The sequence below is a fragment of the Bactrocera latifrons genome, unplaced genomic scaffold (assembly GCF_001853355.1).
Source record: "Bactrocera latifrons isolate USDA-ARS-PBARC rearing strain unplaced genomic scaffold, ASM185335v1 scaffold_45, whole genome shotgun sequence".
Taxonomy (NCBI): domain Eukaryota; kingdom Metazoa; phylum Arthropoda; class Insecta; order Diptera; family Tephritidae; genus Bactrocera; species Bactrocera latifrons.
This window is the reverse complement of record NW_017537101.1, coordinates 1,340,991-1,367,907: the sequence shown is the minus strand read 5'-3', so window position 1 is coordinate 1,367,907 and position 26,917 is coordinate 1,340,991. Positions and strand designations below refer to the sequence as shown.

At 34.7% G+C, this 26,917-nt stretch overlaps 1 protein-coding gene across 1 annotated transcript in view; it reads right to left on the bottom strand.

The window, feature by feature from the left end:
* Positions 1 to 26,917, bottom strand: part of LOC108973020 (otoferlin-like) — a 78,307-nt gene that overhangs the window by 26,472 nt on the left and 24,918 nt on the right. Inside the window, exons 5-6 of the mRNA XM_018940008.1 lie at positions 11,044 to 11,236; positions 7,901 to 8,324 (exon numbers count right to left, since the gene is read on the bottom strand). Coding sequence (XP_018795553.1) covers positions 7,901 to 8,324; positions 11,044 to 11,236 — 617 coding nt within the window. The remainder of the gene's footprint in view (positions 1 to 7,900; positions 8,325 to 11,043; positions 11,237 to 26,917) is intronic.

The following is a 26,917-nucleotide window of genomic DNA, read 5'->3' as shown; positions in this document are numbered from 1 at the left end:
CCCCCCATTTTTCACACGAGGGTATTATTTTACGAAATTAAAAAATTAAAATTTATTTCTGCTTTGTTTCGCTAATTATACTATAATGTAGGAGAGATGCTATTGAGTTTCGATCTCCTCAGAATTCACGTCCACTTTTCTTTTTAGTGTTTAAGGCACAACTGTCCTTCGGACTCTTATACAAGGTGTGTTCCACAATAAAAAGGACCAGAAAAAAAAATAGAACAAATGGCTTTTTCAGCAAAATCATTTTATTTTATTCGAAATAGTCTCCTTCTGCTTCAATACAGCTTTTTGCATGGTCCAAAAGCATGTCGATTGAGTGTTTTTGCTCGTTGGCCGGTATGGCCGCCAGTATGCCGATGGAAGCCTTTTGAGTGGCCTCTACATCTGCATAACGCTCCCCTTTCTTAGGCAAGAGCATTTTTCTGAAAAGGCAGAAGTCGCACGGTGTCATATTAGGTGAATTTCAATGATGATTCCGGCTGATTCTTTATGAACTTATGAACGTTGAAACCACTCGTGTACTCTGCCACGCAATAGGCCATCATCGTCATAAACTTGTTTCATCAATTGAAACGCTTAAGTAAAAGTTTTACCAATTTTAAAACAAAATTTAATGTTGGCTCTTTGTYCGAAGCTCATTTTCGCACCGATAACACAAAAACACAAACATACTGACACTTAAAACGCAATAACTTCACTTCCAATGAATGAAATGTCATTTCAGATTTGTACCAAATTTCATCAAGATATAGAGCTTCTCACTCAAGTTATCGCTCACACGAATAGAAAAAAGGAAGAGATTTTATAATTTTTTTTTTCAATAATATATAGTTGCTACATTGGAAGTCGAAAAAGTGTGTTCGTCTGGTTTTATTTGTACTAATAAATAAATTAACAAATATGTACCATTTTGGTCACCCACTTTTTCCGCTAGAGACATTATTCTCTATCAGTGTAAATCGAAATTCCGAAATGTCCAGATCGGAAGCGAGCGAACCATTGTTGTGCTACACTGATACAGAATCATCTCCGTAAACTTCACAAATTTCAATGGTGGTATTCTTCCATTTTTTATACAAAAATTTCAAAATATAGCTATTTCTTCATTATTTTCACTCAACTTCTCCGAATTTAAATGAAGCTTAAAATCTTACCTTTCCAACGCTATATGGTATGACACCACGCGATTGGTAGCACTGGAGATATACGACTGCAAAGACATCTATTGACAAAATGCGAAAACACTTTTTCGACTACCCATAGATAATAGTTCGTATATACTATTGTATTATTTAGAAAACAAAAAAGTATTCGATTTGTATTGTGTTTCGTTTTCGTATATCAACCGGACCCACTGAAAGAGGAAAAATCGTAAATTCAAGTTTTCAAATATGAATTTTAGGAAACAGTAGAAGATTCTTTGCACAAAGTATATTAAGGTATAGAAGTGTAAAGGATCGTAGAATTTGCAATCAAACCTCCTCACAAAAGTAGTTTTTGCAATATAAACAAGCTGTAAACTCTTCTAAAAGTTATAAGTATAATATTTTATCGAATATTTCTCTACTTATTCAATATTATTCTGTAGAAGTCTGACTATGTATCAGTTAAAAAATAATTGGAATATTCGATAAATATTGAATTAATCTTTTCTCCTAAAGTACACTTTATTCGATCATAAATCCAGCAATGAAATTTTGCAAAATATTTGTAAAGTATTTATTTTAGAAAATTGTACCCATGATGAATATGTGAGTATCCGTCAGCTGCAAGCTACAAATATGTTAAGCAACGCCGCATACATTCTCAACCGTTGGGAGGAATTTAAACCACTCAAACAACATTCCTCACTGCAGCATTCCACTAACATACTATTTCTGTAAATATTTTGCAAAGCTTTGTCCTTCATTCAGTGCATATCAACATAACCCCGCGGTCAGCTTCAACATACTAAATACCTTTCTCATCTTCGGCTGGAATGGCAGAGAAGACGATAGTATACATTGTATACAGATATACATGGGGTATGTAAGACGCACACGATGCCGGAGCAGGAGCACAACGGCGGAGCTGTCGACACGTGAATTTAGCAGACGGTAAATAAAAAGTGCTCGATATGAAAATGGTAAACATTTCACGGAGTCTAGTACGCGTGCATATAAGTACGTCTACATGTATGCATATTTATGCACTTCAGCAGTGTGTAAACATTGGCTGCCCTAATGTTGCTCATACGCTGCGTTGACTGTGTTTTTTGCTGAGAGCTTACTGCAGAATGCAAATATGCACTCCACACATGTGGTGTTGTTGTACATTAGCCTGAAAGCATGTATATGTGTGTTTGTGCCAGCCAGCCCAAAGTCATAATATATGTATATATATATATGTATGTATGTATGTTCATAAACAGTCGTCTGTTAAAACTGCAATGCCAGTGATCATGGACGTGTGCGGAGAGCTCGATTTCACGCACACGCATGCATACTAATATGCCCTTGTCTGCGAGATTCTTATACAGTTAGTCGAAATGTCGGTTGGCGTGCTGTTAATGTTGTTTGAACGTGTCTGGTAGGTGTAACCGGAAATGTGTACATAATAAAATTGGCCAGCGCGGGGCAATTTGTCGCAATTTGTGCAGCTTGCGTGGGTGTGTATATAATTGTGGCTGTGTGTGGGTGTGTACATAAGGCAGTTTGTTTGTTTAAACTGTGTTAACAGAGAGGGATAATAAACCATGTGGTTGATCATCTATACATTAACTTGTGGTTTGGTTTTATTTATGCAAACTGTTAGGAGAGTGAACTTGTGACATACCATGGTCAAACTGAACTACATAGCATACAAGGTGATTTCCAAAGTAAACAGGACTTAAAAAAACAGAACAAATGTTTTTTTTTTTTTTTTKGAAAAATCAATTTATTTTATTCAAAATAGTCTCCTTCTGCTTCAATACAGCTTTTTGCATGGTCCAAAAGCATGTCGAACGATGCAAGCCTTTTGAGTGGCTCTACGTCTGCATAACGCTCTCCTTTCATAGGCAAGTGCATTTTCCTAAAAGGAAAAAGTCGCACGTTGTCATATCAGGTGAATACGGGGAGTGGTTAATGTTTAAAATCTGATCTGGTCAAATAATCGTCCTTCGAATGTTGGATTCTGAGCAACTTTTAGTCGTCAGTCAATTTGTGCAGAACAAACTGTGGGCACACCTTTCGTAAGTCCAAATGTTCGATCAAAATGCGATAAATCGATGTTTTGGAGATGGTCAATTCCATTTCCATGAATTTCAATGCTGATTTCGGCTGATTCTGTTTACTTTGGAAAGCACCTTGCATTTTTATGTGGTAGTTTTGTTGTTATAGATAGACAACTTTCAATTTTATTTGTATTCGAACCCTCTTTCATCCCGATTTCAAGAAGTAGTTGTAGCGTTTCGTTGAAAATATTGTAAGATGTAAATGTTTTATAATTTTGTGTAAATATTTTAAGAATTGTAATTTTTCTATCATTTAGGAAATTCGTATATTAATAAAATGATCGAAATCGGACTATAACATTTCAAGGAATCGGACACTAAATGTGTGGACGCCAATTACATGGCTAATTTTTTACTGGTCTACTTAATATTGATATTCAGAGAGAATATTTTTGTGATGACAGCTTACCCTTGTGCCAAAAATGAGTAAAATTGGGTAAATTCTTATAAATAGTTTTTGGAACTTCCGGTTGATTTTATACCACATATTATACATATGAAAGAAATCGAAGAAATTAGGGCAATACTTCCTCTGGTCCCCATATACTAAACACGGACTTTCACAAAATACATCATATATTATTCACTCTTTGATGTTTCTTAATAAAAATTAAAGGGCATCCATTTAAACTAAACTATCTCCCTCCACTTGTATGGGAAAATTAATAAGAATTTTGTAAGATTTTCATTCTTCCGGTTGGCTTTATGCCACATATGAAGACCAATATCTAGTAGTTTAATGTTGTAAATGTGTGTTATCGATTCACATATTATCCCAACTCCCATATACAATATGTATATAATTATTTTCATTTATGAAAATGAAATTGTGATTTCCCACTCCATTGATGTTTTCCTCAGAGACCCCATACATTACAAGAGTTCGTAAGATACCACATTTGGTTGTAATCCATTCATAATTTCGTCGAACAATGAATGTTGCATTCTTTCGCAATATTTTAATATAAAGTGTTGCAACACTTTGCAGCTGAAAGTTTTTTCTCGACTTTTTCAAATTGTGAGAGGATAAAGTGTTCCATTACAGCTGAATTTAACACTTCCTTCATTGTTGCTTTCCAAATTATTTTCGTATTTGGGTTTTTTCTTTTTATCGGCGATTTGTCCGATTAGTTGAGTAGGCATTCATCTAAACATTTTGAAACTCCAGCATCATCTCAGCAATACTTTTATATATTTTGCGCCAGTTTCACATAAGCGTTGCTCTAACTATATATATCAATCATAAATTAAATCAAATTAAGCTCAATTTCTAAAGCCAATAAGTGCACAATGAACTGCGAAATGATAGCAATACATTTTAACAATTATATTTTAAGTTAATTTTGTATTACAATTATTTGTGCTTTCTTGACTCAATTCAGAACAAATCCTTTTAGTTATATAATTAAGTTTATATTACAAAACTGAAAATAGTTCAACTCTTTGATGTAAAATGTATAGTACAGCAAATATTTCAGATAATTTTAAACACTCTGACTACATGGTGTAATCGCAAAAGATCGCATAGATATTAAAATATTTAACCATAACCAAATGTTACTTTCTCAATTATCAAAGACTAATCGGAATTCTGTACTGTGAAACAGTCACAAGCTTCTAAATTTGAGATTTTGAATTTAATTTTTGTGACTTGAGACGATTTTGCAATTCAGTACCTCACAGTCACAAAAATCTCTCAATTGAAAACGAACAGGTCCTATTGCATTTCCTTATGTAGTAATGTATATAAACTTGAATGGAATAAACATGTCGATAATAAAAGTACTAAATTTTCTATAACATCGTCATAAAAATAAAATATATATTGACTTTGTTTCAGAATATTTACGAAATTTATGTGAATTTTATTTATTTTAAACATTTCCGTGTTTGAGTTGCTTATAACAAATAAAAATTTGAGACAATATTTCGTAATTAAAGACCAGAGACAGTGTTTTAAATACTAACTTGTCCGAAATTGCGGTTTTACTTCACAATATCTCAAATAGTGAATAGAGACTTCTTACAAAATTGCGCTACAACTCTAGAGTAGGCCACACTTTGACCGATACAAAAATTTACTTTTCATTTGATTTTAAATTCCTATATTTTCAGTTCGCTCTTTCCCTACGCGCTAACTTTTTCGACCTTTCATGTAAAAGGAAATATAAAGTCAGCGAGTTGAACTCGTTTAAGAGAATTTGTAACAGGTTACTACAATTAAATAAGATTTTTGGTTAAGCCTAATCAAACTCAGAAGGGGCGAGTATGAACAGCTGTGGGATCATTATTTTGGGAGTCATAACTTTTTGAGAAAATAATGCAAAAATATGTATAAATTTGAATTCCACGCGTTGATAAAATATCTCCTTTTAAAGGGAAAACATGAAGTTAAACCTAAAACTATCAAGTGCTGATTTGCTATCTTCAGATGTGGTGAAATAAGCACCGAAGAGGGTGAACACAGTGAACGCCCACAAGGGATTGTTAACTACGAAAACATCAAAGTAAACAAAATAATTTTCAATGACCTTAAAGTGAAGTTATTCAAGATAGCAGGCACTCTAAAGATATCAAATGAACGTGTACATCACGTCATTCAAGAATATTTGGATATGAGAAAGTTCTGTGCGAAGTGGATGCCGCGCGAGCGTACTTTTAACCAAAAATGACAACGAGTTGATGATTTGGAGTAGTGTTTGGAGAGTTTCAAGCGTAATAAACTCGAGTTTTTACGTCGATATGAGTCAATGGATGAAACATGGCTCCAATATTTCACTCCGAAGTTCAATCGACAATCATCCTAGTGGACACGATGAGTCCGCTAAAAAGCGTGGTCAATTGCAACAGTCGGCTAGCAAGGTTATTGCGTCTATATGTTGGGATGGGCATGGAATAGTTTTTATTGACCACTTTAAAAAAAAAAAAATATGCTCAACAGCGACTATTACATAGTCTTACTGGACCATTCAAAGGACCGAATGGCCGAAAAGTGGGCGCATTTGATGAAAAAGAAAGAGTTGTTAAATTGGGCTGCGAATCACTTCCACATCCACCTTATCTCCAGATCTACACCATTGTTTTCTGATCTCAGAAGAATGCTCGCTGAGACAAATTTTCATCGAATAAAGAGGGCATCGTCGAAACTGAGGCCTATTCTGAAGTAAAGGACAAATCGTACTACAAAATGGTATCGAAAAGTTGAAGGGTCGTAATAATCAGAATTTCACCCTTGGAAGATACTATGTTGAATATAAAAAAAAAAGATTTTTACCAAAAAGTTTGTTTACTATGGTCAACCGGGGGACTTGTCAATTGACCTGTAACTCGCATAACTGATTTTTTCGATACTACTAAGTTTTGTTTCACAAGTTGGCTATCGAAAATAACACATACTGCTAAAATGACAAAAAAATTAAATCTTGTAAGGGCAGGCCAGGATATATCATAAGTAAGTATTTATTGATTTTGGTTAAGCGGAAAAAAATTCCGTCGAAGAAGCTTCCAGATGAAAATTAAAAATATTCTACACACCCGCCTGCCAGTCAACATTTCAAATACAATGGTTTCTACGGATGAAACAAACATTTTAAGTACAACGAAGCTGCTTACAACTTGATATATGAGCACCAACTTTTCTCTTTAATCTCTGATTTGCCATAATTGCTTCAATATTGCGCAAAAAGTATCAAAATGTGAAAATATACAATTTTTCCTTTCCACACATTAAAACAAACATTAGCTGCAGGCGAACAATGTGCAACTCGAAACTTCATAGGCACTTACATACCATATATAGATAGACGTGTGTACGCAGTCACCCTTCAAAGCGCACAAGTAGCATGGATTATGAAATGAAAATGTAAAATTTTTCCAACACCCAGCATGCCGTTAAAGGTCAACACAGTATATGTGGGTTGTTGGATGTAGCCCAGAGCTGAAAGCCACCACAAAATCATTCCATAATCAAGGTTTTGACAGCCCCTGGAGAGCCAATGTTTTAGACGCGACTATGGCGAGGAAAATTGATCGTAATGACGAGGGATCATAACGCTGCATATTTCCAGGATTCCTTGCCGACCTTTTGAGTTCTTGGTAAATTTCTAATGTCACATGCGTCAATTTGAGCTTTCATGCGCTATGTATCTGTGTATGTGTGTGTGTGTGTGTGAAAGCTACCGTAAGGCCAGTGAGGTCAATCAAAAACTTGGGCGTTAAGTGTCAACAAGTGGTCAGTGGATATTTTGCAAACATTAAAATGAAATACACGGCGTGCTCAACTTTTAGCATCAATTTTCATTTGGCTTAAAACGAGCGCCGCCGCAGGCAGGTGGGTTACCGCACGCCTCAACAAGTGGACACTTGTTGCTGATTATAACTTATTTCCTTGCGAGCTATAGACCTCCGGATGCTATTCAAGAGTAAAAACATGCAAAACAAATCTTTTCCGAGGGCGCATGTTTGGGTGCTTCCGTTTCTTACAAATTTGCGGTCTGTTGTTAAGGCATATTTGTCTGCCTTGCGGCAGCGCATAAGTACTTCGTACATATCAACATAGCTATAGACATAATGTGGGTGTGCGTGTTGTAAATAAGAAGATAAAATTGTTGTTATGTGCCCGCGGTGTGTAATACCACTTACCTGCCCTCATCTTCGGTGCTGCTGTCACGCGACTGCGACGTCTGTCTGCTGCGGCCCAGACGCATGATGTTCCGCACGGTGCGCATAGAGAGTTTCTTCTCCTTGCTCGGTGGACTTTCGGAGGCGCGCATAGCGGCGGCCAGTGCGCTAGCGCTTTTGCTGTCTGTGGCGGTGTTGGTGTGGGCATTCGAGTTGGGTGTGGTGGTGAGTAGTGTAGTGATGCTGCCGCTGCGGCCCGTTGTAGGTGATTTGCCGAATTTATCAAATTTCAGTTCGATTCTTTGGCGGTTGGTGGTGACGCTTGTGGTGCTGTGTTGGGCGGCGGTCATAACGCGGCGCAGCAGATGCCGCTTCTTTTGTGTGCCGTGCGATTCGCTGCCGCTGGAGGCGGTTCTAGCGCCGCTTGTGCCATGACCGCCCGGTTCTGTGGGAAAGCGAGAGGTATACTGAGACGTGGACGTGGGAGGGGGCATTGCTACGTTGCTTTGATTCAGTTTGTGTCAACATATGTATGTTGAGTGGATGGGGATTCTAGTTTATTTTTTTTTTCACATTTTCTAATATTTTACTAGCACTAATATTGCATAAAGCTTAGTTTCATTACATCTGTAATTGAGAGTTGTGAGTAAAAATGTGTGTTTAAGCCAATTAATACGTTCTTTAACGGTTTTCTACATGTTGTATTCACTATTATTTCTTTGCATTTCTTTCGCATTAAAATAATTCATTTCACTCATTGTAGAATACACTGTTCTGGTTTTTATTTGTAAAAATACCCTTTCAATATTTACACGTTTACGGAGAACATTTTTTCATTACAAAAAATAATTATACAAAAATTAATAAATACTCAAATGCAACCTTGACAACTTTCGAATTCGAAATTATTCGCAGTATTTAAGATAGAAATATATTATTTTAGGGTCGAAATTGTGTAAGCTATTCTCATGGACATACCCTTCGAGGGGTTTAATATGTGCGGACTACTTTCCGTTTCAAGTTTTTAGACTACCGCAAGCTTCATTTGTAACGTACTTTTTACATTAAAGCTTTAAAGTTATCAGAAATTATATATTTTTATCGCAAGAAATTGTTATCACGGGAAATAAATTTCAAGGAGTTTTTAAACGAGGTATTTCTAGGTTCGTCGAGTATTTTGTAACTTTATGGCTTGTAAATAAGATTGCGTTAGTGGGTTAGACTACTTGTGTAATGCAAATAAGTCAGTTGGTTGCAAAAGTTTATACCAGATTTTGGTTAAAATTTTCTTAATACTTCCAAGTTCAAAAAATAGCTCTCAATTTCATTTTATGAAAATTTTTCATTGTTAACTTAATTAGTTAGCTAAATTGTCACAAATTTTAACACGAGCTTCTTAAATATATTTGCTAGTAATTAATCGAAGATTTTTCTTCCCCGATAAATATGTATAGGTGTTTTATAAACAATTTATGACCGAAATTTTTGTCCAAAATCGATTTTAGGTTTTGAGATTCCGTCATTTTGTAAAAAATTTGGTGTGTTTGATTTAACATTACTTAATTTCAGATGATCCAGTTCCGGAGATTTAGTGGTCACATAATACCCTTACTCTGCTCCTGCCTTTGTAGCGCCTATCATAGAAAAGAGAGTGCTTGATACAAGATGAAACTAAATGCCTTTATTCTAGTGGATCCAACTAGCCTATTACAGTTTCCGAAGTTTTACTGTTACGAAATATCGTTAGATGAAATTATTATTTTAGTCGAATCTTAAATTATCAGAAATAATTTTGCTCCTGGACTAAGTACTTTTTTCCTCCTTTTGCTACTAATCCTAACTTCGTTGTGTACTGCACCGGACACAAAGCAAGCATGAAAGTGAAGCGGCTCTTAAAGTCAAACACTTTGCACAAAACACTTAAAAACTCTTGTTTTCTCGCTCTGCTTTCGTAGAAATACTAGAAACTTACTACAGTCAGCTGCTTAACTTTGTTTGCGCATCCTTTTTTCTTTAAAATATGCAAAAATCGTTTTTGTGTTGTAAAAATGTGTGGCCATTAGCTGAAAAATTGTGCGTTCCACTTTTATAATTTAATATGCAATGATGATTTACATGCCATTTTGCGTTTTCTGTTGAATGAAACCTTTCGCTGCTGAAGAAATGAAATGTTTTCAACGAAACTTTTTTTTTCAATATTTATTCATCAATTATTCATTTCCGTGTAGCTGAAGCATGAATGATTGCTAGCAAATGGCCTGAAGCTTGCTTTATTAAACGGTACTTAAATTTGCGAAGTTTTCGGTTGCCTTGAAAAAGGTTGCCACGTGAAACCCTTTCGAATTTCGCAAATACTTTTGTATATTAACCATGCCTTCATGCCTTTATGTATTTTATGTGTGTTTGTATCACTAGCATAAAACATTATATTTTCTTATTCCACGAAACTTTTTTTTTTGGTTCAAATGTGTTTTTTCGCTTATGAGCTATGAAAAAAAATAAAAAATAAAATTTTTTTTGACATATTTGTGTTGTCCTTGAAAACAAAAACTCCCTATTTCTGCTTCATATATGTATATGTATACGACCCTTTCTTCCAAATAAATTGTTTTAGTCAAAATTATGTAATAACTGTTATTTTCTATCCCTGGCTTTTTATCACAACGTAACACAATTTTTTCTTAGAAATATAAATTTGACACTCTGACATAAATTTTGATTTCTGATTAGATTTTGAGTTGTGAAATATTTTTTGAATAAAAGGAAATCGCGTCTAAAATCATTATTTTATATTTAAAAAGAAAAACGTTTAATTTCACCGTTGTAAACACACATTTTTAATTGAAGATATTGCTTTTAAAAACTTCAAGGCTCTTAACGTTTAGTTGTACTTGATTTTTCTAGCGCATTCGAATATTGCAATTTTACACTTAACACAATTATATGCTTTAAAACCACACTATTACACCGTTTTCGTTCTTTTTAGCTCAAACCGTTTCTACTTGCAACTAATTAAAGCAAAAAACACCTTTAATTCGCGAATGTTTTAAGATGTGTGTATTTAATTAAAAAAAAAAATTAATCCCGTTAAACGACACAGTTTTCTCAGAATTTTCAACCGATTTTCAACATTTAAACACTGAAAATTCGAATTTTCACTTTACCTCGATTCAGACTACGCTCCAGATTAGCTATGTTCTGCTCGATGTCGAGAAGCATCTGTTGATCATCGTCCAAGCTTTGGCTGCTGCAGCTAATATTGTGCTGCTCCTGTATGGGTCGCACCAGATTGGTCGGCTCAAAATTGCCAGCAGCATCGTCGGGCGATGTGTATCTCGCTTCGAATACAACAAGTGCCTGCGAATGTAAAAATATAGCGTACATTTGTGGGGAGAGTTCATAACAAAGAGCGCAAATACAATGAAAATAAGAGAGTTAAAATACAGCAATCGTTGTTGTAGTAGTAGCAGAACAAACGAACGTTGTAGCTGGCTACGTGGGCGCACGAAGCGGCCTTACATTTGGCGCGCATTTTCCATTGAACACGAGTATGTGTGTATATAGCAGTAAAAAATGTGCGAAGGTGGCGGAGCAATATAGCGGTGGTGGCTGCTGGCTCCACCTTTCCACATTATGTCTGCAAACACGAGCGCAGCTGAAGTTAGTTGTCTCGACTGCTTGGCCACCCGGCAGCTAAATGTACGAATACATATCGTAGAACAGCTGTGCCGGCCACCTTGACTTCCGAAGGTAAATATCAACTTTACGCGAAGTAGTCAGTAGTCAGTCGTCCGCCGTCAGCCGTCAGCTTTATCCTTGGTAAGCCAGCTACTTGCAAACATATAAATACTAACATCGTAGAGCAGCCCTTGGCTTCGACCACGTGTGCAAGTTAAGCATTTGTAAGGCCATTTGCAACAGGTTAAGCGAAGCTGCATGGCACGAACTAACTGAGTACATATAGATGCGCAAATAATGCTAATAGAGAGCGCCACTGAAGTCCTGATAAAAGGGCGCGTTAATGTTAAACGTAATCGCAGAGGATAAGGACCACGAGATAATAAAGCCGGCGTAGCAGGCAAGCACGAATTCGGGTGGATGTCTCCGCACGGGTTCGAGTTATAAACTTAGTGAAATTGGCATAATATATTGAGACAAAAAAGATCCCGGAAATTATAAATAAATCGCAAAATATGTAATTATTCACCATGTTTATTTTGTCGTCCTTAAAGAAATACCCAACAGATACACTTAGGTCAAAGATATTTCCAGACCACGAAAACAAAACTATTTATTGTCCGCCTATCCCTCCGGCTACTTTTTTAAGCCAATCGCCAATTTGCCAGAAAACCTCGTAATATTCTAAGTAACCATTGGATTAAACAAAATTTTGAGGCTTGCACTGCGCTTCGTGGTCTACTGTGCTCTATAAGTAACCATATGCAGAATGCTTTCCGCAGTTCGTTCCATTATTCCAAAGCGCTTGCGGTCTGGCTTTTATTTACTTCAAATTTCATGTTACAAATTATTAAATCACATTAAAATTAAATAGTTTTTTATTTATTTTTTTTTTTTTTAATTTCGGTCGGAAGAATAATAGTTTTTTCATAATTCAGTTCTTTATAATTCCATAAAAAAATGGGCTTACCTTAGAACTTGGAAAGGTTTACACCTCCTAAATTATTTTCTGAAATAGTTTAAACAGCAAATAATTGGCGAGATTGCCGTGATATTATATATTTACACAAGAAATAATGTTTTATATAAAATTCCTTTGAGGCCATTCTAAGGTAGTTTCCAACCGTCAGATTATTTCACTATACAATATTTAATTAAATTTTAGCAAATTCTATATTTTGTCCATTGTTTCCAAAATGAGACTCTTTGTTCCTTTGTCGGATTTACTAGGTACTCACATGTATGTATGTAATAGTAAATGTAAATTCTATATTTTATCTTCAAAATCAATGTCCATCCCTTCAAGTAATCGCCGTCGGATGAAACAGACTTTGACAACCTTTAGCAGTTCTCGAAACGGTCGAATTTTTCTTTTTCGGCAAAGCCTTTAAGACTTTCTGTATTCGGCTTTTATCTCCTCAATCGTGTCAAAGAGGAGTATTTATTAGCTTTTTGAGTTTGTGACAATGACAGAACTACGATGTTTGCGAAACGATTTGGGTCGAGTTTTTGATAAAAAAAAGTATAAAGAGACTTCATTAAATAGAATTATTTTTTTACCACTGTCCATGAACTGAATAAAACGTACTTTTCACATAATAATTTTATTATATATATCGGTTAAGAAGGTTGATAAAAGTTGACAAAGTTATAAAACAAATTACTCCAAAACATATAAGTTAGGTTCAAATATAAAGGAGCTCAGTCCACATCCTTTCCCAACTTTCATATACTGAACATCCTGATTTCTAATGCAACGCACTTTAGTTTCAAATTTGAGATGATCTCCACATTAAAACCTATTGTCGAGCAATTGGCAAGCGGCTCTTCAGCGAACAGGCCAACAACCACTCAGAAGTGGCTTAAGGGGGTAGTAAGGTTAATTCGAGAGAAAAAAACATATTTTCAATAATTTTTTTTTAAAGATACAATCAATATTAATTTATTTGTATAACTATAGCATAATTATATGATATTTAAAGAAGAAAATTAGCCGGCGACTGAGAATCTTCGCAGATGTTCCAAAAAAAAAAAAAATTGATTCGCGGTTAACCGTATAACTCATAACTAGATTATCTGAAATTAAAAAATCAAATTGATTTGACTAGTTGATAAGTTTCCACAGGTAAGGCTGTCGAGTCTTTTTTAATGTTTTTTCAATTTTTTACAACGCTCAGTACTCAAAATACAGATTTTTCAGCAATTGTTGTTGTTTAAAAAAAAGTTAAAATTATAAAATAAAAAAAAATCGACAGCGTCACCTCACAATTTTTGTAAAGAAAGACTGTGCAAAATTTCAAAAGGATCGGTTCAGTAGATTTTGAGCTGCAGAGTTCACCGGCTTCGAAAAAGTGAAGTGAGAAAAACACGTTTAAAGAGTCACAGCCGCTCACAATCAAATCGGAGGGCGGAGACTTACAAGTGTATATCTCCGTGAATTTTGCTTTAATTGCTCTCAAATTTTCACAGAATAATCTTAAGATATTGTACATTAACATAAAATAATAATGAATAAAAATGCAAAAAAAAAATCCCTTAACAACAATATACTCGATGTCATTGCTGCCGATGATGTATTTCTCGAGGTAATCAGAAAAGAAGAGGAAGTAAAAAGCACGATTTTAGTTCAAAAAATCGCTATTAATTTGTTAATAAAAAATAGAAAAAAATTAAAAAAAAACTCCATCTGATTACCTGTTGTTGTTTCAAAAGGATCATTTCAGTAGATTTTGAGCTCTAATATTCACGAACTTTAAAAATAACGTTTTCGGGAGAATCGATTTGAACTTTAAAAAGTTTCAAAGTCAGATATCACAGCCGGTCGTTTAACACGCTCTAACTCCGTTAGTTTGACTATAACTGACTCAAAATTTGTACACAATATTCTGCACATATTGGTCGTTTAGAAAAAATAACTCAAAAACAATTTTAAAACCCTAAGGACTTGTGTAAAAGGAAAAAGTAACCATTTTGAATTAAATTTTGTATTTTGCCCATTTAATATATAGATTATTAAGTAAACGGAACAACAAAAATCTCCAAAAATTTTAATATAAAAATATCAAAACTGTAAACAATTTTAAGAAGATTGAGAAAAATTAAAAAGCGAATAAGAAATGTAAACAAAAAATAAATGATCAAATTAAAAAAATAAATAAGAATTTCAAACTGAATTTTTGAAATAAAAGTCTCAAAAATATTAAAACAAAATTGTAGAAATGGTTCAAAAGAAATTTAAAAAAATTTTAGCAAAATAAAAAAGTACAAATCTACATAATAAGAACATGAATAAAATTCTCAAAAAAAAAATCAATTTAAATATACAAAAATTTAAAACAAAACGCAACTTAAAAATGAATTAAAAAAATTTTTCTAACGGTTTGGTATATATATACATACCGTCACCTGAAATGCAAAATAACGTATCAACAAACAATTCGAAATTGAGTGTCTTATTGATTACGATTCACTACTTCAAATTACATACATAATATTACATATGTTCAACATTTTCAGGTCCTGCGGTCAGATATAAATCAGTTTTAACCAATATTAAAATTTTGTTTCACTCATGTGAAATTTTATTTCGTGTTTCATTCCTGCCACTGGACATTTCCGAAAATGTTGTTACGTTATTTTGCATTTCAGGTGACGATATACAAATATTTAAGTGAATTTTCTTTCTGTTTAAGTTTAAAAGTTATGTATCTTTGTGCTTGAGTTTATTTGAAATTAAGAATTTTAATTTGAATAAGTCTTTTATCTGAGTATAGCCTAAACGTTGCCTACAGTCAAACGCCGACACAAGTATGTTTATACGCGTGCAAATGTAACCGCAAATAATGGTAGATAATGTAAAAGAGCATAAAAAGTCTCTCTTAAGTATTATCGCTCTTAACTGTGCGCCTTTTCCCCTTTTCATTGCGCTCAGCAGGAAGTGACGAGGCGCTCGCACAGCACAATTACGTGCAACATGTGCTGCTGCCGAGGCCTTACACATTATATAGTATAAATTATCTGTTTCACACGCTTTGCTCCCCAAGGGAGCGGAGAAAAGTATTTGCAAATATTGGCGAAGGATAATCAAAACAAAGAGCAAAAATATAGTAAACTGTAAAATATATGCTAAAAGGCTGCATGCGTTGAGCTCCATGCTATATGCACTTATATGTATATATATATTATATATATATGTATGTATGTATGTATGTACACATAAATTCGCATTTGTAGTTGGAATGCAATAGCTGTCATTGACATGGACGCGACAAGCATGGGGCAACATAGTTGGACATGAAAAACAAATTGCAGCAAATGCCAAAGCGACGCAAAAAACTTCAAAGCGCAAACAGACAAACAGATTTTAGAGATGGACAGCACACAAGGCGGGAAAGATGTTTAATAGCACTTAAAGCGATATTTCATTGCTGGCAATTATGGCAAACTACTTTTTCAAATGAGTAAGCAAACAGTTAAAGACACCAAGAAGCGTTTACTAAATTTGTAGAATTGCGATAAAATATGACTTATACGCCATGACAGCCAACGGAAACTGAAAAGCATGTCGGCGTCTCTGGAAAAATATATTTATGCCAAATTCATCGGCCTTCAACAATCAATTATTAGAGGTGTGGGCGTATTTTTTAGCTTTAAAATGCAGTTGATTATTCGCAACGACGTCCTTTAGCAATCACTCGTGTTTCTATAATTTGCTGCCATTCCTTTTCATTACTCACATCCGTGTTGCCATCAGCAATTGCTAACAATCTGCTGTGTTATAATAAGTAATCCATCAGTGCTTCTTTCACCAGGAAGTGTTGTTTTTTTCTATTATTAACACCACCCACACAGTTCTATTGAAGTTACTTCTTGTTTACTGGGGTTTCGCAAAAAACTGGCGGAAATAGTAGAGTGTGAAACTTCTGCAGACAGCTTTAGACTCTACTGATTCACTTATGTTTCATATAACGTCGGATTAGATGACGCTGTTGTGGCAATAATGGCAATTAGAGCATATACTTAACAAGCTGCTTGCTTTGCTTTTGATTTCTCTTTTACTGACTGCCTCAAAAATCAGAATAAAATATACATTTCGGCTATTCATAGCCTTGAAGTGTTTGAAGCATGATGGTTTAAATATCTATTATACCTACAGCGAGCAAAATTTGTATTTACACACCCTTTGTTTTTTTGTTATTTCAATGCAAATTATTAAATAAAAATTCCAAAAATTACAACCAAATTTTGAACCAAGTTGGGGAAATGTACTAAATTTAGTTTTTTATAAAACTCTCGACAAGTAAAATTGTGACTGAAAATTTTATTTATAAAACGCAAAATTCGTCTTCATACACCCTTAAAAATCATTCAAATTAGAAAAAGTATAGCAAAATACAATATAGTTTTTTAATTAATTTGGTATTTAGTAGTTTAACCTCTTTGTTCATATACACTTTGTAATCACGGTTGCATTGATTCCATCAACTTCTTTCTAAGTTTTACATATATATTCTTCCAATTGTTGCGCTTCTTTTAACATAAATTATGTGTATCCAATTTTCTTTCGACAATGGACCATAAAGTCTCTATTGTGTACATTTTCGGGTTTTGAGGCGGTGTTGATAAATTAAATGATTATTTGCACAGGATCCCAATGACGAGTACGGAAGGCTATAATTCATATCTTGTTTGAACAGATAATGAACTCTTAATCCAAGTTTATCTGCATTATAACTTAAAAAGTTCTCGTTAAAAGTTCCTGATATGGAAAGAAGATTTGCAACTGCAGCAAAACATCGCCAAAACAGGGAAAAGCCTCCGCTTGTTTAAAAATTGGTATAAGCTGTACTTGATATTAAGATGTCATTTATTTTTATATTCTTGCAACGGAGTATTATAGTTTTGTGCATCTAACGGTTGTACGTATAAACTAAAACTAAGCGAGATAGATTTAGGGTTATATTGTACATATACGAATTATAAGGATAATGATAAAGGTTGACTGTTTGTCTGTCCATCCCTCCTTCCGTGGATGAAACTTGGTATGTACGATGCGTAGTGCACACAAGAATTACAAATTCGTAAATGGGAGTAAATTCTCCCAGCGCAAATATTATAAGAACTCCTGCCGATAGTGTGAAAATGGATGAAATCGAAAGATAACCCCGGTCGATCCCCATGTAATGATACTGTTCAAAACTATTTAAGGCGCAATAAATCAATAACTAAACACGCCAAAGGCATTAAACTTTACCGTGATAGTGGGAAAGATCTTTATTGGGGTCGGTGTGAAAATTGGAAGTTGGGCTGGCAGCGCCCATTTTTTTGTGAAATCACATATTTCGGGACCCGACCGACCGCTCTCGACTAAACTTGGGCGAAATCGGATTACAACCACGCCTACTTCCAATATAACACAATTTTAAAGTCGATTTGATTTCTTCACTTTCTATTACACAAATCAATAAGTAATTAATTATAACGGGATACTATTTTTCAGTAGTAATTCCTTTAAGGCATGCCACTTTATGATTAAAAATTGTCCAAACCCAAGAAAAACTGTTCATGTTCCGGTGCCGAATATGTGAATCCTAGTATCTATATTTCACTTTTGACCGAAACTATCGGTAGATGTATTGGATATACAATTAAAGTAAAATCCTTCCCTGACAATAGTAATTTTATGTATCAAAAATGCTTTCAATCGGGTGTATACTTCCCCATATACTAATACTTGTATAAAGATTTTCGAACTTCTAGGTGACTTTTTACCGCATTTCTCGTCCAAAGTTTGAGTTATCTCAATGAAAATGGAAGAGTTGTAATGAGTAAACAAGGTATCTTTATGTCTAAAATGGATAAATTTGAGCGAAAACTTGACCTAGCCACATGTAACTATAGCCGGGAACATCCGGATGGAATTTGCTCCATACGATTTGTGATTGTATGTGAGGTACCTTAAGGCATGGTCTCAGTGTGACTTTCCGAACAGTCACTGATTTTAGCGATTTTTTTTAATGCCGAAATTAAGGAAGGAGCCTGATTTAGAAGCTTCAAAAGATCGATTTTTTTAGGATGTATTTAGTAGAGAAAAAATTACACAAATTCTATCTGAAACAAAAAATTTAAATTGATTCACATTTTTTAATAACATATTCTCTAATATTAAACTAAAAAAGTTCTAAAAAAAAGTGTAAAATTCTACAATTTTTTAAAACTTGCAAAAAAATTGCGTTTTCGCCAAAAATTTTCCACTTTATGTTATTTAAAAAAATGTTCAAACATGACTTACAAATTTTGCCCCAATTCGATCCGACGTTTAGTTTTTTTTCTATCTTGCCTGCCAGTTAAGAAAAATCGTAAAAATGAAAAACGGAGAAATCGTGCGTCAAAGTTTTCCCTTTCTGCCCGAGCGCTAATAAATGTATGTATGTGCCAGACGCTCGGCCACTATTTTCCTTCTAGCTTCGAAAATATTTCGAATTTCCATCTGTAACTTTGAGGACATATTCTCAGATATTTTTTAAGGAGACTTAGGCAAAAAAAAATTTTGAAGCTTTTACATCAGGTTCCCCCCTCAACTAATCAGTCCGATTTTTTTTTATAAATAAATACATTCATGACAAAGAAAAAATTATTCTTTCGTAATGTTTTTTTATTGGGTGTCTAGTAAATAAATAAATGGTTGAAATTACACATAAAAAAGGTCCTGTACTATGTCCACAATTGCGGCTGCAATTTCTTCTGCCCTTTCTTCGACAGTTTTTTTGTAGAAAAAAAAGATTTCAAAAAAATATAAAAAAGCTTCCATAGCGATAGCCAATGACGTTGAAAATGTTCTCATCAAATTGGAACTAGATATCTCCAAACCTCTTCCTTTGAGAGTGGAAACAGTTTTTGAAAACACCATTCTGAGAAAAAACGTGTTTAAAGATTGGAGCTGCAGTGTTCCCCACTCTGTTCCTTATCTGCAAGAAATCCTGTAGCAACCATATGTAATTAAAAGTAACTAAGCTGCCATTTGGCTAAATTTTGGGAATTGTTAGCTCCAATTACAAGTACCTGAGTGTGCGAACCAGAATGAACTATGAAGCAATAATAAAAACACATTTCATATTAATGGGTGATCATAAAAATAATAATTCTCAAGTAAATTTGTTTAAGATTATTATAGCAATAGCCTTTAGATTGTTTTCATATAAAATAACTGCTGGAGGTAAAATTTCAGTACTTTAAAGTGAGGTTTCGTTATATCCCTTTTCACATTTCCGGTAAAGGTAAATTTGATATTTTGATATTTTATAAGTATACTACTTATGTATAACATAAAATGAAAATAATGACTTTTCGACTAGAAACGATGAAAAGGCTCTGACTACATTTGTCGCATTCTTACACAATACTTTCAGCAAGTCAAAAAGGTAAGTCGTTTTCATTTTCAATACATTATTTTAGTCGCAAAATTATTAGTACGGTAAATATGAAATCTTTTTGAAATTCATCAAATTTTAAGCAAATTCAATACTTCTTCTTCTTTATTGCCGTAGAAACCGCTTAAGCAGTTATAGCCAAGTTTACGACAGCGCGCCAGTCGTTCTTCCCTTGCGCTCTTTGCCGTCTTTCTCCACCTGGTCTTTTCAACGAAGTGAATGTCTTCCTCTTCCTCTTCTTCTGCTTCTACTGACGGGTACTGCGTTGAATACTTTCAGAGCTGCGGTATTTTCTCCCATTTCGACAACATGACCTGAACTATGTCAAGCCGCCATATATACCGTACATCTCATCGTTCTATCGACTGCGGTATTCGGCGTTACCAATGCGCAAACAACCATAAAACTTCTGCAGAACCTTTCTCTCACCATATAGGCTTGTAGAATTTGGTCTTTGTTCGTCGAGAGAGGACTTTACTTCTCAATTCCCTACTTAGTCCGAAGTAGCACCTGTTGACAAGATTTATTCTGCGTTTGATTTCGAGAATGATGTTGTTGTTGGTCTTGGTGCTGGCGATAGACGAAATTATTTACGACTTTGAGGTTATAACTGTCAACAGTGACGTGGGAACCAAGTCGCGCATGCGATGACTGCTTATTTGATGAGAGGAGATATTTCGACTCGTCCTTTTCACTACCAGACCCGTTTGATTCGCTTTTTTGTCCAACTTGGAGAAAGCAGAACTAACGGCACGGCTGTTATAGCCAATGTTATCGATGTCATCGTCGCACGCCAGCAGTTAAAGCCTCTTGTACAAGATTGAACCTCCCTATCGTTATCTCCAACCAATTCATATTACATCGATATTATATATACATAAGCACAAAATCTTGATTTCTTTTAGGATAGGCCCAAATGTATATAAAAATTATTTAGTTAATAATTGGGGTTTATTAAAGTTAAATCGCCGTAGTCTTAAAATCTATTTCATGATCCGTGAATATTTGTAAATCCATCACCAATAACATTCCTTTTGAATATATTCAATGTCCATGTTGATATCGCCTTAAGGCACACGCAACTAATAAACACTTTCATGATCTAACTATAATCTACGGAAGTGACAAAAAAGGTAGGAATTGCTGAATATTCAAAATGGCACACAAACTTTTACTCTACCTTTATATTCACATACATATGTACATATATAAGTATATGACGACAAACAACAACAGAAGGTAAAGAATTATGGTTCCGCTCTGCGCCCCCGCTTCTAGCACTCCACCGAGACTAAAATGAATATTTTATGCGAAAATGCCCCACAGCAGTTCCAAATCACCGAAAAATGGCCTGAATAAAAGATAAGTTTATAAAGCGTTGCAAACAGAAGCAGAGAATACATAGTCAAAATAAAGAAGAAATAAAATAAACGAAAATTTCACCCATCGTAACCACATACTTGTAACGTAAAACGTAAACGTGTTGGGCGGACGAGCGAGCGGAACGCGACAGCTTTTAGGAGTTGAGAAGTGAATTAGGCAAACGACTTAAAGATTCTTGCTTACACGGTTAGCTGAGAGGAAATAAGCTGACAGCTACATACTTACATACATATATACACACAATCTGGTGTATGCGGGTGGTAGTTTGGAGGTGTTGGACTTAACTTGTCAAAACGCGGCTTGTGCCTTTTATCTGTTGCCCTTTGTTTAGACAGCGTAAATATGGGGCACACAAAAAGCAACAAAGTTTTTCGGCAAATTGAAATTGTATTCAAAAGCGAGCATAATAGCAAATTTGTAACAGATTATCATGGCGCGGTGTGCACGGTTCATTTCGCCCGACCTTCGTCATTTTCCTTTTCAACCTTGATGTTACAAATTTTATTTAACTTTGTTCTACCTTTCTTCTCTTTAATTACTTTTTATGCTTTTAGAGATTATGCTCGTTCTTGATGTCGTTGAAAATAAACTTCGTGCATACCGTGTCATATTTAGTGTATAATTATAGGCGCAACTAATTTTTTGGAAATTTCTTGAAATTAATAATCATTATACCATGAGAAGGGTTGCAATGTTTGAAACAACTGAAAGGAAAGGTCGGAGACCCGAATATATGTTTATGAATGAACAGGGTGACCAGCTATGTCGATTTAGCCAAGTCCGTCGCTATATCGGACAATTATAGCGTATAGCTGTCATACAAACTGACCGATCGAACTCAAGTTTTTGTATGAAAAATTTTTTTAATTGGCAAAGATTCTGAATCATTGCATCGCTGTATCGAATATATATTTTAGATCAGACGACTATATCATTTGAAACCATTCGAAATCGAGAAAAATATTTTTTAATATCCTTTTATGTTATAAAAAAGGTAAAACTCGATTCTCTTTTCACGGGTTTTTTCCAAGATTTGTCGCATGGTGAATATCTAGTCAGTTGTTGATTTTCCAGGTTTAAAGCCACACTTCACCCATTCAGTTTGTTGACGGTGAGCTTTAAACTTTCACACAATGCGCCCGATAGAACCCTATACGAGTTGTTAAGGAGGCTTATCCCACGGTAGTTGGCGCAGATTGTGAGTCTCCCTTTTTCGTTTCAGAGTTTCGGCAGAGCACACTTAAAATCCAATCCTTCCAATTCCTTATCAGTTCTTCACTGCCGTGTTTGAATAGCTCGGCCGGCAATCCATCATCCAACGCCGCTTTGTTGTTCTTCAGGCGGGTAATTGCTATTCGAACTTCTTCATCGTTGGGCAATGGAACGTGGTTAAACGTTGAGGTTTGTTCGAATCGGACAATATTGCCCTATTACTTAAAACTGTCCAAGTGTTAAGAAATTCACTGCAATGTTTATACGTGGATTTTTAAGGATATTCGAACTTCGGCATGAAATTGCTATCCGCGCACATTCTAAGTTCATCGCTGCTAAGAGCTAATTATCCAATTTGATACTTCGAGGGGCATTTAAATTCGAATTATGTAATTCCGACGATTTGATTTGCTTTTCCAATAATAAATCAAAGGCTAAAGTGTGGTAAATATTATACCATTGCACATGTCCTATGTTTTTATATATCTAATTATATATATAATATGTACTATATGTACGTGTAAATGTTCTTAAGTACTTTTCAATGTCCAACAAACAGTTGTTCTAACTGCCAGCACTTTAACTTTTAATTACGAGTTTTCAATGGGCCAAGAATAAAAAGTTTCAACAATTTGCGGAAATTGGATTGCTTCCACTTCTTCCGTTATACTCATTTGCACTTATGCACTTATATCTCAGCAGAAACTTTCATTGCATCGTTACAACTGATATTACTATTAATCCCACAAACAGAAAAAAAGTATTTTGCTCAAAAATATTTATGCTGGTGCTGAATTCGGAATATTTTTTATACTCTCGCAACATGTTACTACAGTAAAGTAAATTCACATACAGCTTTCCTCGCTTTGCGTGGCAGTTTGTACTGAGTTTGTAACGAGTTGCAGAAAACAAAGGGTATGTCATAATGAACAATTTGCTTTTAGTTTTTTTGTTAATAAAAATGACTACTGTTGCTTGGAAAAGCGTAAAAAGATGAGAGTTGTCCAACATTTTGCTTGGCATCGGGTCGCATCGTACTTCGAACTACATTCGAAAATTTCAATAGTTTTGTTCAACTATCCGAGTGACTGTCTGTCTGCCCGTTCGTGCGTCTTTCCATGCAAGCGATAGTTTGAGTAGAACTTGAGATATCTTAACGAAACTTGGTACACAAGAGCCTTGGAACATGTTCCAACCGAGATTGCTACTGCAGATGTCTTAATCGGACCATTGCCATGCTCACAAAATGGTAATAAACGAAAACTTATAAAGTGTCGTAACTAAAAACATAAGTTAAGATAATTTAAAGTTTGGCACGGAAACCGCAGTTGGCAGACAAACCTGTGGGCTAAAATTCTTTCAAAATCCTTTCAAGACCGCTCCCCAAATGTCGTCATACATCGCCCACTCACCATATGTATGTATATGTAACTGTTAAGTTGGGAACTACCCATAGTGAGATAACTCACTGAATAAATGCCCCATAACCATTTAACTTGAAAAAATGGCTACTGTGTATTGAATTGATGTATTGAAATAATATTGGACGAAAAAAATGCAAAATTTATAAGTTTAAACCAGACTTGGTTAAGTCTGTTGATTCTGTGCACAGTACCATGGCATCAATTACTAGCAGTCGAACAGTTATAATACCCTTTACAGATGCATTTCTAATAGCAATTATATGTATAACTTGACTAGCCACATTGTTTTATAAAATAATCCTCAATTCGTATTAGTTTTACTTAACCGTTTCGTCCCGAGTGTTACTAATATTTACCAGCGCAAGTTTAAATACCCTTAAAGTCTTAAATTGCTCTAAAAACGGTATAAAATTATAGCAGCCGGTAACTCTAAATATTTTTGAAAGTATGACAGGCGTAAGTTTTACAGTTTGTCTCTTATCCACGTGTTATCGGAGCTGAATGTGTAATTACAAGTGATTTTTAGTAAAAAAAAAGGGCGAATCAGAAGTGACATTGTAAACATTTGTTTTATTTCCGAACACGAAACTTAGAGGAACATAGGTAAATATGAAAAAGGTTTTATTTGAAGCAGGTGTATATTTTATATGCACTTTTATATCCTGGTACAGATATGTACCAGCAGTTTTTTTTACTGGTATTTATATGTACCAACAGGTGCGTACAAGTTTATGTTTATTCCAGGACTAAAATGTCGAAAAGATCTTTGAGCCAAAGGAGTTAGAGAGAGTGGTTGAAAGTCTGTCGGATTTTTCTGCGGGTTCATCTGACGAATATGAGCCTAATGAAGATGAAACAGATTCATCATTTGAAGATAGTGAAGAAGAAACTGCATCAGAAAATGAGAATGAGTTTGAATATATTCAAGGTGATTTTCAGCATGTTTCTGAGGATTCATCTACAGAATCTGAACCTGAATGTTTTCAACCTAATATCATCAATCGCATTTTTGATTGGTTTGAACCGAGCGATTCATTCCGTCCTGCCAAAAATATTCTACTACAAAGGTCCAGTGAAATATTAATTGATGTATCAAAACAATCCACTGCAATGGAAATTTCCATAAACTCTTTCCGCATTCCTTATATTTACATATAGTCGCTTGTACTAATCAACGACTTGAGTTATTGAACAAGTGTAAAGGGCAACAACAAAAAATTATAAAATTAACAGATAAGGGTGAAATGCAAAAAACTATAGGATGTATGCTCATCATGTCATATAAGCTTCCTGGACTAAAGCATTATTGGAGTCAAAAAGAATCCATGGGAAATCGAACAATAGAAAACTGTATTTCTCGTGATAGATATATGGTCCTTACTTCCAAGCTTTACTTTTCCCAGCCAAATAAACCACCGGATGCCACAAAATCATATTATGTCGATGACTTGATTTCCTGTTTGAAACACAGCTTTAGTAAATGTCGTCAAGATAGTCCATTCCAGAGCATTGATGAGAGTATGACTAAGTTCAAGGGACGTTCTTCTTTAAGGCAATATATGCCCATGAAACCAATCAAACGAGGCATCAAACTATGGCTTCGTTGTGATGATGATTCTGGATATACATACATATGATCTCAATGTGTACGTTGATAAAGGTACAGAAGTAAGTAGCGATGCACTAACTCTTGGAGAAAAAGTTGTTAAGACACTTTTCGGAACAATTAAAGTTCCTGACGTTGTTCTAAGCTTTAATCGCTTTTTCACCAGTGTAAATTTACTGGAAACTATCAATTTTGCGGCGGTTGGCACCTGCATGACTAATCGCAAAAATGTGCCTAATGTAACTAAAATTTCAAAAAAGAATAAGACGGGCCAAACAGGGGAAATTGACTGCCCGGAAGCAATTGCATTCTATCGGCAAAAAATGGGAGGAGTTGACCGCGCAGATCAATTCATAAGTCTCTACCATCACGACAGAAAGTTCTCGAAGTGGTGGAAAAAAGTGTTTTATACTTGCCTTGGGATGTGTACAGCAAACGCATGGATTATTTACAACGACTTGAGGCGTAAGAATGAGAAAGTTCCTTATCTAACATATGTGGTGAATCTTGCCGAGGAATTGATTGCCGAAGGAAAAAATACTACTGAGTTACCATTACCAAAAAGAGGTCCAATTTCGAAGAAAAGAAAACTTTATGGATCAGCATTGCATCCAATGAAAATCCAAAAAAGAACCAAAACGATTTGCGATGAATGTAATGTACCGTTGTGTAAAGATTGTTTCAAGCTGTATCATACAAAATAAACTAATACATTTCCAAAATATATGAGTAACACTAAAAAATATATAAAAAGTTGTTAGCTTCTTCTTACCTGTTAGTACATATTTGTACCAGATAAAAACCCTACTGGTACCCATATGTACCAACACACCCCCTTCCCCCATGGGTTCCCTAAACATTTTTTTTAAATTATTTCAAAAGAAATGGTATATGTTGATGCAATATAGTTATTCTAACCTAGTATTTTGATTACATACACGAAATTGGTATTCAGGGACGAAAGGGTTAATAAGGAAAAAATATTTTTGTGAAATTTATTTTAGATTTTCATCGGTCAGTTTTTATGGCATCATATGCTACTGGTTCGATCTGAGCAATTTATTCAGAGCACTTCCATAGCGTAGTTTTCAATTAAGTAACGGGATAGTCATCGTCAAGCATTTCAAAGAATTTTGTAGAATTTCAATAAGACTATGAGTATTGCAATTTAAAATGATGTTTTTTCATTCACTTATAAAATTGAAAAATCTATATAAATACGAAATTCAATATCTTTAAACGGTTAGAAAAAACCATAACAGACGATTTTGTACAGCATTCAATATCCTGCGAAATCTGTGGAACG